The 14,397-nt window shown below is 39.4% G+C and overlaps 1 protein-coding gene and 1 long non-coding RNA gene across 2 annotated transcripts; one reads left to right on the top strand and one right to left on the bottom strand.

The window, feature by feature from the left end:
* The first annotated feature begins 304 nt into the window (after positions 1-304).
* Positions 305-5,921, top strand: LOC306851966. Its single transcript, XR_013782542.1, has 5 exons — positions 305-528; positions 3,231-3,335; positions 4,145-4,282; positions 4,377-4,429; positions 4,523-5,921. It is a non-coding gene; the product is annotated as an uncharacterized lncRNA (long non-coding RNA).
* A 195-nt stretch (positions 5,922-6,116) lies between these two features.
* On the bottom strand, positions 6,117-14,138 carry LOC306852607 (zinc finger protein 646-like). Its single transcript, XM_079389584.1, has 4 exons — positions 14,013-14,138; positions 9,857-12,740; positions 8,625-9,719; positions 6,117-8,538 (listed from the first exon to the last, which is right to left on the bottom strand). Exons 2-4 carry the CDS (start codon positions 12,520-12,522, stop codon positions 7,647-7,649), a joined length of 4,653 nt encoding a protein of 1,550 aa, XP_079245710.1. The 5' UTR covers positions 12,523-12,740; positions 14,013-14,138; the 3' UTR covers positions 6,117-7,646.
* Positions 14,139-14,397: the final 259 nt, after the last annotated feature.

Consider the following 14,397-nt stretch of genomic DNA (forward strand, 5'->3'; position numbering starts at 1 on the left):
TTAAACATTCGCATAATGTTTGCAAAATCATTAATGTTTAATAACCAAAAAAAAAAAAAACTGGACGTTTTGAACCAGAAATAACGTTTTCATGACTTAATTGGAATGTTATTAAACGTTCTAGAACATGTGTTTGTTAGCTGAGAAATTCTTGGTGAAAAATGTTGGTTCTCAACTCTAATTGTAAGTCTCGCGGATGCCCTAAAGGCTGTCTACATAGACAGCCCACAAGCTTTTGAGATACGGTCACAGAATCTCAGTACAGTACATAGGAAATGACTCATAGAGGAGTTGATCCCAACGCGTGGGTGTGGGCGCTATTAAAACAAGACTGAAAGTTTGGGGTGGGTCATTCACACGCGCTGCTTTTGCTATGCTTGAAACCCATTTGTGGCTTTTAATCTTTTGGAATCGCTGTGGGATTTCAAGATATATAAAGCTCTATGGATTCCGGTGCTATGTTGCGTTGCCTCTATTGGATTACTCTATTGATCGCCACGCTTATTCATGGGATAAACGCGGATAAAAGTAAGAATATTCACATTTAATTGCTTAATGTCCCCGTGTTATAACATAGAGCGTATGTGTGAAATTTATGTAGCCTATCTGTCTGTTGGTGAGAGAAGTTCCAACCTTATGTCTCATTTGTCCTCTTGCTATGAACATGGACAGACGTGGAGTCAGTGGAGTTAATGACGATGAACTGCTTCATTCGTAATAGCTTCCCTTACCAGTTACAGTTCCCACCGGTTCCGCATTCCAATGCTCTTATTTCACTCCCGCCCGCTCCATGGGTTGTATTGTGCCCAGCTGAGAACAGAGCAGCACAAGAGGCTTCAGCTTTCCATGAGGAACATGAAGCTTGTAGCGCCTTTGTTACTTTGGCATGTGTATGTTACTGCTGGAACAGTTTTAATTGTAAAAACACTTGCAGGAATGAAAGTATTTTTTCTGTTATGGGAAAGTCTTAGGCAATGTCTTGGAAAGTGTCCGCCCTTGTTATATTCAGTGGCTTTAGTTAAGCAGTGATTTAATACAGACAGAAAAATGATTCATGTCACAAAGTTAGTTTATAACGAAGAAATTAGATTTGAAGTTTTATGGATTTAATCATGCACATCAAAACATGCTTAGACCATCATTATAGCCGGCTGTGCTGGTTCTTTCCTGGGGGCCTCATGCCCACTAGGGGGCCTTAGAAAAACTTCCAAGGTGGCTGCAAAACATCTTGATATTATGTATAATTGTTCAAATAATTTAACAAATAGAAAATTCAGGAATTGACTCTCTGCTGAGTTCACAGCAGATTTGTTTTTCAGTGCAGGATACTACCTTTGCAAACAAAACTGAAACATTATCCTCATTTAAAAAAAAAAAAAAAAAAATTAATCATATTACTTTTCTTTAGAAAAATGGTTTGGTAACAGAACTTTTCCAGCATCAATAAAACAACTGTTAACTATGAAGAAAAAACCTTGTCAGTTCATTATTTAACATTGTTAATGTTAAAAAATGGAAAAAATGGCACCTCATTATTTTAGCAGAAGTAAGGAAGACCACCTATAGGCTATATATGGGGCCCTTGAAATATTAACTTTGACTAGGGGTCCTTGGATTAAAAAGGCTGAGAACTACAGACACTGAGGGGCTAATATTCAAGCTGATGTTTACTGATCATTAAGCTTGCTTGGGTGTGCATGATAAAACATACAAGACTTTGATATTTGTGACCCTGGACCACAAAACCAGTCATAAGGGTCAATTTTTCGAAATTGAGATTTATACATCATCTGAAAGCTGGATAAATAAGCTTTCCATTGATGTATGATTTGTTAGGATAGGACAATAATTTGACCAAGATACAACTATTTGAAAATCTGGAATCTGAGGGTGCGAAAAAAAAAAAAAATCAAAATATTGAGAAAAAGTTCTTAGCAATGCCTATTACTAATAAAAAATTAAGTTTTACTATATTTACAGTAGGAAATTTGCTAAATATCTTCACGGAATATTATCTTTACTTAATATCCTAATGATTTTTGGCATAAAAGAAAAATCAATATTTTTGACCCCTATAATATTTTGGCTATTGCTACAAATATACCCCAGCGACTTAAGACTGGTTTTGTGCTCCAGGGTCACATTTTACTATTGCTCAAGGGCACAATGGTGATAGAGCAGAACTGATTTCAGTAGCCTATCTGTTGAACAGCCCACATTCACTACCTCAACCATCAATACTGAGGTCTGATTCATTACTCCCTGAAGAGTTAACTGTTTTAAAATGTGCTTTAATGCATATGACAAAAAGATATGCAGATATTTGCGTTACAGTGTACTTTTAATGCAGTATAATGCATCCTTGAAAGTCACTATACAGGATCAATATCAGATTATAAATCAATGTGAGCAGTGCATGTTGTTCTGTTACATCACACGACTTGTCAAGAAAAGCTTTCAATATGCACTTTCAGAATCAGAAAGAGTTTTATTGCCAAGTATGCTTGTGCATACAAGGAATTTGTTTTAGTGTCATAAGCTTCCAGTTCACAGAGACAACATGTGAACTGGCTAACATTATAATGATAAATGTAGCGCACGCACCCCACAAGGAATAGACGTCAAGAGTCATTTGTAAGAAAGCAAGTCTTCATGAGAATCTGCCGGTGTTCTCGAAGTCACGTCATGTAGTACTGCGGGTGATATTAGCTTGCAGATGTTTGTCATCTGTGGACCGCAACTGTTTATGTGAAAGTCTTTCAGTGGTGCCTGCCTTACCGCTTTTTCCTATATGTACCCCTCAACCCTAAAGTACAACCCTAAGCCCCTCAGCTTTCACTGATGACGCCTTCGCCAACCCATTAGTTCTCTTAAAGTCACTTTTCCATGTCCTCAGTTCTCACAGTGGGACACTTTGCATGCACTCAGGAGCTGCATCACAGTCTGGCCGTGAGTTTAGACTTGCTTACGCACACAGAGCATGAGTAATATCGTTTCCCCGCGAGTGCACCACCACATCACTGCAACGGAATTTCCCTCGGAATCTCATTTCATATGAAAACGAGGCAGAGCGAAGAAAGCTCTTGGACCTTCTTATTAAGTCGCAAAACCTCGAACCCACCCCGAGTTATCAGGAAACGCGTGCGGAGCAGTTGTTTTTGTCAGTTTCGCTGTAATCTGCTACCGCTATTTGACACCTTTGTGTTTGCTTCTTTGTTCAATTTTGTCAGGTTCAGCCTTTTGTTCGAAATCCGAATTCTGGAACGGAGATGTCGCACAATGTGTACCTTGTCATATATGCAAACAGTACCCGAAAACTCCATCATGTGACACATGTGAGTATATTGGATCAAAGTTAAGATTATAAAGGGCTCGTTCATGAACACTCTAAGAAAAAAAAGGTACACAAACTGTCACCTAAGGCGGTACCCGAAGGTATAAAAACTAAAGGTACACCTTATTTGCCCCTATAGGCTTACTAGGCTACCATAAAGATACACATTAGTTGGCATACTTTAAGTAGCCTACATATTATTAGCCTACCTGCAGTATACATATTTTGAAAGGGTGCCTCCCCATTTACAGTCTTGTCTGTTTTCTTTATTTTTTTCAAGTTGCAGTGGCGACTGAGGAGGTTAAGTAACCATTCATTTAAATCTGGTTTATGGAAGCCTGTTTCCACCATAGAATGAAGACTAAAAAAGTAATTGCTACTTTTTATCTCACTTTTTGTCTCAGAATTGCAAGAAACTAAGTGAATTGTGAGATATAAACTCAAACTAAACTAAAAAGTCGCAAACATCTTTTATTTATTTATTTATTTTCGAGGCCTTGAAATTTCCTAATTTCTACTATTTTAAAAAATGGGGAATTTCGCTACTGAAAAATTATTTGAATTTAGATCCACTTAAATGAATGAGATAACTTGAATAAAAAAGTTCATTTTGCTGAACAAGATACAAAGGTCCAAGTCATTAAAATGGTCCAATGGTCCAATATAAGGTTAAACACTCATGAGAATGCATTGTAAGTAGATTCTTTTTAAATAGGTCCAAGCTTACATACAGAGAAGGAGTGGCTAGATTCTTTATGTATGATCCGTCGAGCTGGAGGTCTTCCAGTAACATTATCCTGTGTTTTTAAGGCCCACCCATAGAGCCTTCGGATTCCTGGAGGGTGGCAGCAATTACCAGTTTATCTGTCCTGGCAGCCGTAATTGTTTGCGGAGCCTTGCTCATAGGCATTCTAGTACATCAATGCAGGTCCAAGAGGACTTTACGTGGTGAGATATTAAGATTGCAACACATTTTTAACAACAAACATTCTGCTTCAGAGCAGGACTCAGAACTAACTAAACTTCTCCTTCCACAATTCAGAACCGATTGAAGAGACGACAGGACCCCTTTATCCAGTATAGGATCTTCATAAGGTAAGGGTTGAAAAATGCAACACTTCTTAAGATGCTTCGAAATGCGTTAAGGAAATTAATTTTGTTCATATGCAATCTTTTAAATGTTTGCAGCTCATGGAACTCAAGCTGGCGAAAATGAAAATGGACTGTTACTCCAGTCAATTAATGCTCCAGTTGGTAAACACTGGCTGGTACCTCAACCACAGAGTGTTCTATGAGTAGCATCTGATTTGTCTAATTTATTACATTAGTAGGCTATGTTATGCATAGCAAATGGTTATGAACAAAAGCTGCACTGACACCTTCCTTGTCACTCACTGTGCAGAATAGGTTTGCAAGCCTTGGTGCTAAGTGACATCCTATGGACAGCATTATAGCATATATTATATATTCCTTTTTTTGGAACCCTTAAAATGCTTCAGTGACAGGTCTTGTTACACTGTTTTTACAGAAATTTAAGGCCATCCATGTTGCACTTAGAGTGCACCGTAGATGCATTCCCACTTGAATATTCCTTGTTAGATTTGTGAACACGATAAATAACCACAACCAGTTTAATATAGTAGACTTAGAGATCATGTTTTTTACACAAATATGCCTCCCTAAACAGAGTTAGTATGGCACAACCATTTGAATGTATTTGTAATCATTGTTTGTACAGTTTAATTATCTATTTTTATAGTGTTGGAATACTACTCACTGTATAGATGTAGCCCTTTGTACAACAATGTTCTGACACCGACTGGCTCAGCAGCCTGTCTATGGCATTGATGAACACTCTGGAGACACTGAAGACCAGTGAAGCAACAGAAGCCGATATCCTGAAAGACAAGGGTCGCCAGCTGACGTTAACAAATTCTCTGAGAAAGAGTCGCAGGTGTCAGATTCCATCTTAGTTTTGCTGCCTTTATACGCATAAGAGATTAGATAGTTTAGAGTGATATTTACATATATGTATCTCAATACATTTAATCTCCCGTGTTTTATCATTTCAGCTTACTAAAATATTTTGAAAGGATAGAATCACCAGTTTTAGATGTGTGTAGCCAGCTATGGGCATTAGGGAATGTATATATTTATATACAGCAGATGCTAATGAGTAATTAATTTGTTTGAATGACTTAAAGCATGTTTAGCAAGAGGTTAATCTCATGAAACCTGTGAAGAACATGTCTGAGTAACATTTCAACCCAGAATAAAAAGAAATTAGAAATTATATTTTGCTTAAAGAATGTTGCATGTTTTTCAAGAAAACTAAGCACACTTTATACACCAGTTCCCAAGAATACTTTATGTACCTCATTGTGAATTACTGCCATGTTTGTCAGAAATCTAGGATCAAGAAGCTAGTCCAGAATCTTGATAAACATAAACCCGTGAAGCATGCACAGCGCTGTCACAGTCTTGAGTAAAGTTGGTTGTGTATTTGTGCCTTTACTCATTCACAATTACTCCACAGACTGCAGAGGAAACTATGCATTTTAATACAATAAAGAGACAACTAATATACTGTGTTTGTCTGATGTTTTTTTTTGTTTGTTCCCTTAATGTATTTTTTAAGTGTCTAATTTGCAGTCGTCACACAAAATGATAAACCCATCAACTCAATTCTCATTTGCATAAAATAATCATGTAATGCACTGCAACTGCAAGGAATTCAAGTGTTAAAACAAATATAAAATAAGAAAACTCAAAGAAGCCAAAACGCACTGCTATATTGGTTTTATTCAGTTCAAGAAAGTGAGGGCATCAACACCTACAAATAAACATCATCTGCTTATTAAGGTCCCTACTTGAGAAAGAGAAACATTGATCATGTGAACAAAAATAAATATTTTATATTTAAGATATATGCAACTGATTACAGCAAGTCTCAGTTGTCAGTTTAAGTTTTCTCAAATGCAATGAAGCTGTTAATACATGAATTCTACTCTTAAATAATCAGTAAGCGCTGATCTATAGGCTTAAAAGGAAACCATTTCACAAATAATTTAATCCAAGTATAGGGTGGTGATATGAAATGGCACACTGAAATTCAATCTGGCATCAAAGACAGACAGAAGCCTTGATGCAAGAAGCATCAAGCTAAATGTATTTTCTTACATTGCGTCTAATAAGTTGCGAGACCTGAGCATTTTAAAAAAACTGTTGAAAAGAGTTTAGTCTGTGAATTCCTGCCCTAATAGAGCCCGACCGATCATGGATTTTTTTGGGTTCATTCATTTTTTGTGCTCCAAAATCGTGAACATACTTCCACTTCATAAAACATTTACTAGAAAAGTATGCACTAAGAAAACTTAAATATTTCAGTTGTGAATGCTTTTAAAGAGGTATTTCTTAAGTGTTTACAACCATTGTCTAGAATACCTACATAATCGACCAATCTAGCATTTATCACACACTTAATACCATGCATAATGTGTATCACATTTAACGGTATTAAAGACAAGAAATATGCTTACATTTCAAATATTAATATAAGGTATAAATAGTTCTATTTAAATAAATAAATATCTTTGAGATTTTCTACAAGACAGGCCTTAGTGAAGGTTGCTGTTTAACAGCCTTACCAGTGTCATCCATTATGAAACTGCAGGAACATCAAGAGTATGTTAATGAAACAATGATTACAGCACATCTACCACCAGCAGTATGATAACCTGAAAATATGGAAGCACTTAATACAAAACATAATGAGAAGGATAGTATGTATCCTTTTATTCCCATAATACCTTTACATAAAATAAAACATAACAGCTTGTTTTGTTCCCTCTCCGATTACGCCAAATAATCGGTCAGGCTCTTGAAGGCAGCACTAGGTAAGAGTCTGGACAGAAATACTCATCCAAGCTCTCAGTCTGAGACCTATCATAGTACCAAACAATTTGTGCACTGTGTGGGGACACAAAACAAATGAAATAAAAATCTAAAATGGTCTCTGACAGGCACTGTCACTTATTCTAAAATGTCTACAGTATTACTGTCCCTACCAGAGGTAGTATCTCATCAATGCCAGTCTTAAGTGTCCATTTAAGAACAACATTTAGGAAAACACAACAGTAAAGTAGGTAAGTCCTGCCAAGATTAGCATCTGTGTGCGACACCATCTGGACAAGTACAGCAGAAAACCTGACGTTGTACGATTATTGGCATTGGGCCTTGGGTGGAGAAAGAGTCTTGTAATAGAATATTGTTTTGAAATCTTCCCTTGAAGCGGCAAGACTGGAACGTGGCCTTAGAGGAAAGGGTCCACACCCAGTCCCATGAATGTATTATCATCCATGTTGAAGGAGGACTCATAAGTCTGTTGGGTATTCTGATGCATCTTCTGATGGTGCCGGAGGTTGGACTTGCTAGAGAAACGCTTGTCGCAAAGGAGGCAGGAGAAAGGCTTCTCTTTGGTGTGGATGCGCCTGTGGCAGATAAGCTGGGTGGAGACCCGGAAGGCCTTGCCACACTCCAGGCACTGATAGCGTTTGGGTTCTGTGTGAATGCGCCGGTGATTCTTCAGCGCCATGAGATTTGTGAACTCCTTTTGGCAGACCGAGCAGAAGAAGGAGCCGGTCTTGTGGCTGTTCTTGTGGTTGAGCAGTGAACCAGCGTGGCGGTAAGTGCGCCCACAGTGCTCGCACACATGACTTTTCTCTTCCCTACCGTATCCCTCGCTACTTTCCTGCTGGTCTTGTGGCTCAGGGAATCCGTGGACTCGGCTGAAGGCTGACTCGATCTTAGGAAGGCTCTGAATTCCTATCTGCTGGTCTAGTGCTGAGTCCCAACCTAAATCCTGCTGCATCTGCATACCTTGCTCATGCCCCTGCAAGCCGCCATGGAGCTCCTGGTGCTGCTGAAAACTAGCCAGGTTTGGAAAGTTCTGTTGACATATGTTGCAGTAATAGGGGAGTCCCTTACTATGCACCTCCATGTGGCTCTGCAGGTGTGCAAACTCACAGAAGGTTTTCCCGCAATCTGGGCAGCAGTGGCGCGCCATTTGAGAATGGTTCTCTAAATCCAGAGGGTCCGTGAATGTTTTTAGGCAGAGAGTGCAGTTGAGGAGGTCAGTGGAATGACTCTTCTTGTGGTTAAGAAGGGAACCGGCATGTCTATAAGAGCGTCCGCACTGATCACACCTGTACAAAAGAAAAGATTGGAATCAGATGACAGATAGGTAAGGATAAGTGTTCAAATAGCATTTAAGAAAAAAAAAATTACTCACGTATAGCATTTGTCCACACCGTCTTGATTTACAGTACAGTTTGGATTGCCGTTTCGGTAACAGCGATGTCTCTTTAGCCCAGACTTTCCCTGGAAGCTTTTGCCACATGTTTGGCAGCTATAATGAGTTACTCCCCGTGCATGGATTTTTTGGTGATTGTACAGGATACTGGAGAGACGGAAAGCTTTACCACAAGTAGGACAGACATACTTTTTCTTCTGCGTGTGAATTCGTGTATGGTTTCGTAAAGCCATGGGATTGGAAAAGGGCTTGGCACAGAAGGTGCAGGTGAAATGGCCTGTTTTGTGAGTGTTCTTATGGTTCAACAAGCTACCAGCGTGACGGTAACTGCGACTACAAATGTTGCACTTGAATGGTCGTTCTTCTTTTTCTAGGTCCGCACCATTGTTGTCACCATCTACATCTCCTAGGGGGACCGAATCAGGGGCAGTCTCTTTACTACAGGTGTGTCCTTCAAGTAGTTCAGTATCTGGAAATACGAGACGGCACTGCTTGCAAGTCAAATCCTTTTCTCGTTTGTGGCCCCTGATCTTTCCTCTTGCTGATGCATTTCTTTTATTGGTCGAACAAGTGTGGTTGAGTAACTGTTTGTTTCCCCTGAAGGCCTTTCCACAGTCTTGGCAGCGGTGTCTTTTGACGGCAAAGTGTATTCGCAAATGGTTCTTCATTGCTAGCTGGTTGGAGTAAGTGTTGTTGCACAAAGCACAGTAATATTCACCTGTCTTGTGCGAGTTTTTGTGGTTGACCAAGCTTCCTGCATGTCGATAGCTTCGCCCACACTGATCACAGACAAAAGGGCGAGGGTCTCTGGGATCTCCCATCTGGCCCTCTTTTTCTTGGCTAGACTGATTACTGTTAGAGGTCTGCCGTTGCTTGTGGCGTCTGCTCATTCTCTTTCTGCTGGAATTAAGTGCCTGCATTCCACTCCCTGAGGCATTCCCACTCATCTGCATGAGTGTCTGAATTTGTTTGTTGAGCTCTTCAATCTTAGCCTTGTTTTCCTGATGTACCCTCTGGTGGTTCAACAGTTGTTTATAGATTTTGAATGCTTTCCCACATTCTGTGCATCTATGCCTGGTAGAAAAAGATCAAAAAAAAAAAAAAAACCTTGGCTGTAAAACAATATAGATTAATTATGACCTATACAATAACTTTTTTCAAAGTAATCAAATTTTGAGGTTCAATTTGAATTTTTTTTTTGAAATACTTACTTTTTAACATCAAAGTGTGTCCTCTGGTGATTCTTGAGAGCCAGCAAATTATAAAAACGCTTTTGGCAAACAAAGCAGCGAAACACTCCAGTTTTGTGAGACTTCTTATGATTGAGTAATGATCCAGCATGTCTGTACGAACGACCACATTGGTCACACTTGTACTGGCGCTCTCCATCATGTAGACTTTCCTGCAAAAGTACATTTCGTTGAAATGTATTTTTAAGAAGCGGTTTCTCCCCACATTTCTCCTCCACTTGCCCATCTTGTTGTCCTGTGCAGTTGTGGTTATTTAGGTGATAAATGTCGCTGCAGCTTATGCCACATTTCCCACAAATAATACTTTCTATTTCCACTTTTGGTTTGAGCTCATTCTGGTGGTTGGTTACAAATTGTTCTTGTGGATTACCTTCTATATTGCTATGCAAGAGTTGGTGGGCTTGTAGGTCTGGTTTCTTTGTAAAGCTCTCTCCACAAGTGCTGCAGATAATCAGACTGCAGTCACCCTGCTGATTTTCACTCGGTTCATCTTTCTTGACCTCTAGAGAAGACAACGATGATGGGCCACATGCTGAAGGTGCACCATGAGTTTGAGTATGACTTCTGAGATGGCTTCGCAGTGCACGCATGCTAGTATAGTGATTCCCACACACTGAGCACTGATACATCTCTCCATCGTCCTCTTCTTCATCGTCTTCACATTCAGCTTTAGCTTCACTGTCACTCATCTGACCATGAATGTTGTCATGAAAGGCCTGCTGTCTAAAATAGGCCTCTGCTGCACTAGCATTGTGTTCCTCAAAACCAACATCTTCCTCTGACTCTTCTAAGAAATGTTGATGCTTTGTGTTGTGAAAGTCCATGTGACCGGGTGAGCCGTTCATCATGGTCCGATACTGCTGATTCAGGAGGGGACAAATGTGTGACTTGATTCCTGCAATATCAGTAAATGTTTTACCACAGTCAGCACACATGTGCCTCTCCATGAGGTGTTCATCCTGAGGTAGGTGCTCATCTGAGAAGGAATTGTCAAACTGCTCATGAAATTCAGTAGCATTCATCTCATTCACATGCTCCTCATCGGATTTATGCTGCACAGAGTCTACCAGGTCCTGAGGAAGGCCTAATATTCCACTTACATCTCCCTCATGTGATGGAAAACAGTTCTGTTGGCTCTCATGTGTCAAGGGTTCTGAGGAAAGCCAGTCACCCTCAGAACTAGCAGGGAAAGATGCGGACCTTCCTTTATGTATCCGAAGGTGGCTTCGTAGAGCCGCCAAATGTGGGTAGTTCTTGCGGCAGATGGAACACTGAAAGACCCCAATTTGATGGGACCGTTTGTGATTTATAAGACTGCCTGCATGCCTGTAGCGTTTGCCACAGATGTGGCACTTGAATCTGCGATCAGAACTGTCAGCATCTTCTACTTTGTTGTTATCAGTACCCTGTGCTGAACAATCAGGGTTGAGGTTTTCTGATGGTAGGGCCATTGGCTGTCCCTGAGCATGTAGAGTCAATGGATTTTCATCTAAAGAGTTGGGTAGATAAATATGACCATTTTCCAATGGCCCATCTGCTTGGGAATATTCAATGGTTTTATCGAGTAACGGGGGCAATGGTGGAGTGTCACTAGAGGGGGGATAAGGATTAGACTCTGGGGAATGAGTAACACTATCATTGTAAGAAAAATTGTGCTCCTCTGACAAGTTAGTAGGGAGCTCAAATGACACTGAAGAGGAGTTATGCAACAGAATGTGATTTTGAAACTCATCATTAGCAAAAGCAACCTGACAAAGGTGACAAAAATGTATATTAGCATCACCATTCTGTGGCATAACATGAGGGGCAAGTTCTTGCTTGCATTCTGTGAAGGTAGCTTTAGAGGTCTGCACACTGAGACAACCTCGGGTTTTACTGTGTATTCGCTGGTGACTATTAAGTGCAGCAAGATTATTGAACTGTTTAAAACAGACTGGGCACTCAAATATCCCCATTTGATGAGTTTTCTTATGATTTATGAGGCTGCCATGATGTCTGTATGTCTTGTCACACAAGTCACATTTGAACGGCCTGTCTCCAGCATCATCTTCAGCTGCCATGTCACTTTCTGTGGTGGCGTTTGAAATGTGTTCTGACATGGCACCATTACTAAGGCTGCTCATTGGAGCAATATTTAGCTTCATGTCTGGCTGCAAATCTGGTATCATGTCAAATTCAATCTCATCCAGATGCAGCAACTCATCGTCTTTATAATCACTCTCAATAAGACTGTTTGCAGAATCCTTTGTCCTGATTTGAGACTCTTTATTGAGATGAACCTTTTGATGGGTGACCAGCTGAGTTGCAAGACGAAAAGCCTTTCCACATTCTGTGCAAGAATATTTCTTTCTAGATGTGTGAATGCGCAGGTGGCTTTTGAGAGCCAATGCATTGGAGAGCTTCCTGGAGCATATATGACACTGAAAAGAGCCAACCTCGTGTGTTTTTCTGTGGTTAGCCAAGCTGCCAGCATGCCTGTAGCCTCGTCCACATTCATCACATTTGAACTTCCGTTCCTCTTCTGACTGATGAAAATTGTCTGTATGCTCCAAAAGACTGGGCATGCTCGCACATACTACACCACAATGTCTACACGAAAAGCCTTTGGTCCGGCCTGGCTCTTGCATAGCTATAATGGTATAGTATAATCATAAGAAATGTCAACAAGAGCCAGTTTGAATGACCGTGACGGACAAACCTGTCCTCGCTATTATCAAATTGGCTTGTTCGAAGAGGTGTGAGCGTAAAGGCAACATTCAAAAAATTAGCTGAGAATACATTCTGTTCCATTCCATTGGAAAAATGTCATTGAGAAGATGATGCAAGCGCAGGCACTGGATGAAATCTGTAACAGGAAAACCCATACATTATTTACCATTAAGTTCACACAGGGCAGTTGCATAACAAGAAAGTCAATAATGATGAAAAGCTAACACTAACATTGCTTTCTAATGTGACTAAGTCTTGACAAAAAGCTCGGAGTTTACATAACGCATGAGTAATTAAATAAAAGGAATTATTCTAACATTACTGTACAATAAAACACTGCACTGGTTTATAAGGGAAATTCATGCAAATCTGAAGATTATATGTTCAATCGTCAATCTTCATATGACTTTCTTTCCATATGACAGTCTCTGTCAATATTCACTTTTATTGTATGGACTAAAAATGCAATAATAGGAAATGCTGACTGAAGCTGTCATTCTGCCTGACATCTCCTTTAATGCTGTTAGAAGAAAGAAAGTCCTACAAGGCTGGAATGTCAAGAGGGTGAGTAAATAGGAATTTGGGACAAGGTAAAACTGATTCCTCTAACAGGTCAAAGGTCTATTGTTGTTACAATTTTAATCTATTATTAATTTATTAAATTGTTTTAAACAAAAAACAATTAAAACAGAAACAGAACTTGGGACAAAATAAGAAGAATTTAATTGGATCAATTGTGATTTTTATTTTCTGGGTGAATTGTTCCTTTAATAAACACTTTTTATTTGTTCACATTAAAAAGTGTTTATTAAGCACACAAAAAACACCAAACACACACTTATTTTATACAACTTGGACGTTATATATAAAACCAAAGTAGTGCAGGGGTTTTAATATCCATTCAAAGATATTTACCATCAATCATGAAGCCTTTAGTCGGCTCGTTTTTATTCTTCTTTAAATCTTATTTTAAAACACTATTCACTAAAATAACGCTGATACAGTTTATCTGTCTGGATCTGATAGTATCACGGATCTCTTAACAGATTTTAGATGGAATTTTAACAGATGAGTGGACAGCTTGAAGGATCAACTCATGGGTTTCAGCAGTTAGGTGACAGACTGCCTCACACAATGGAGCTCTATTGACACAGTAAACACTTGCCGAGTACATTAGCCTAACAGCTAACAACACAAGCACAATTTTGATCATTTTAATAGCCTTATAGCCGCAGTTTAAATTAATATCGTAGACAAATTATCCTTGAGTTGAACTGAATAAAATATGTATTTGGGAGAGGCAGTAGCATCCCATCCCGTTGCGAGCTAGTTAGCATTTGGCGGCTAGAATCAACAGCTAAAACTAACCCACTGATACGGCAAAAAAAGACGCTAGGAATATACATACTGAATGATGCAGTCTCCCTGTGTGATGTTGGTGCATGTAATGTTGGCACTCCGTTCACTTTATTTTAGTTTCAGGACGGGCGTGTTCGTCCCCCTTTCTACCAATTGTCTTTTCCCCATCCCACTCGACTCACTTCCTGCTCTTGTTGCTAGGAAACAGGAAATGTGCATCAGCGAAAAACGTCCGTGCGTTCATCTTAAGAGGTGTTTTCTTTAACAATACATTTTCATTTGAAACTTATTTTACTTATATTATTTCGACCCTCTCCGCCAGTTCCTTCTGGAATAAGCATGAACTACATGAAGTTTAGTCCGCGTTTCTCAAAGACTTTACTCAAGTGACCAAGAATGTTTTATTTTTGTAATATATAGCCACAATATAGGCA

This window comes from Barbus barbus (assembly GCF_936440315.1).
Source record: "Barbus barbus genome assembly, chromosome: 32".
Lineage (NCBI taxonomy): Eukaryota > Metazoa > Chordata > Actinopteri > Cypriniformes > Cyprinidae > Barbus > Barbus barbus.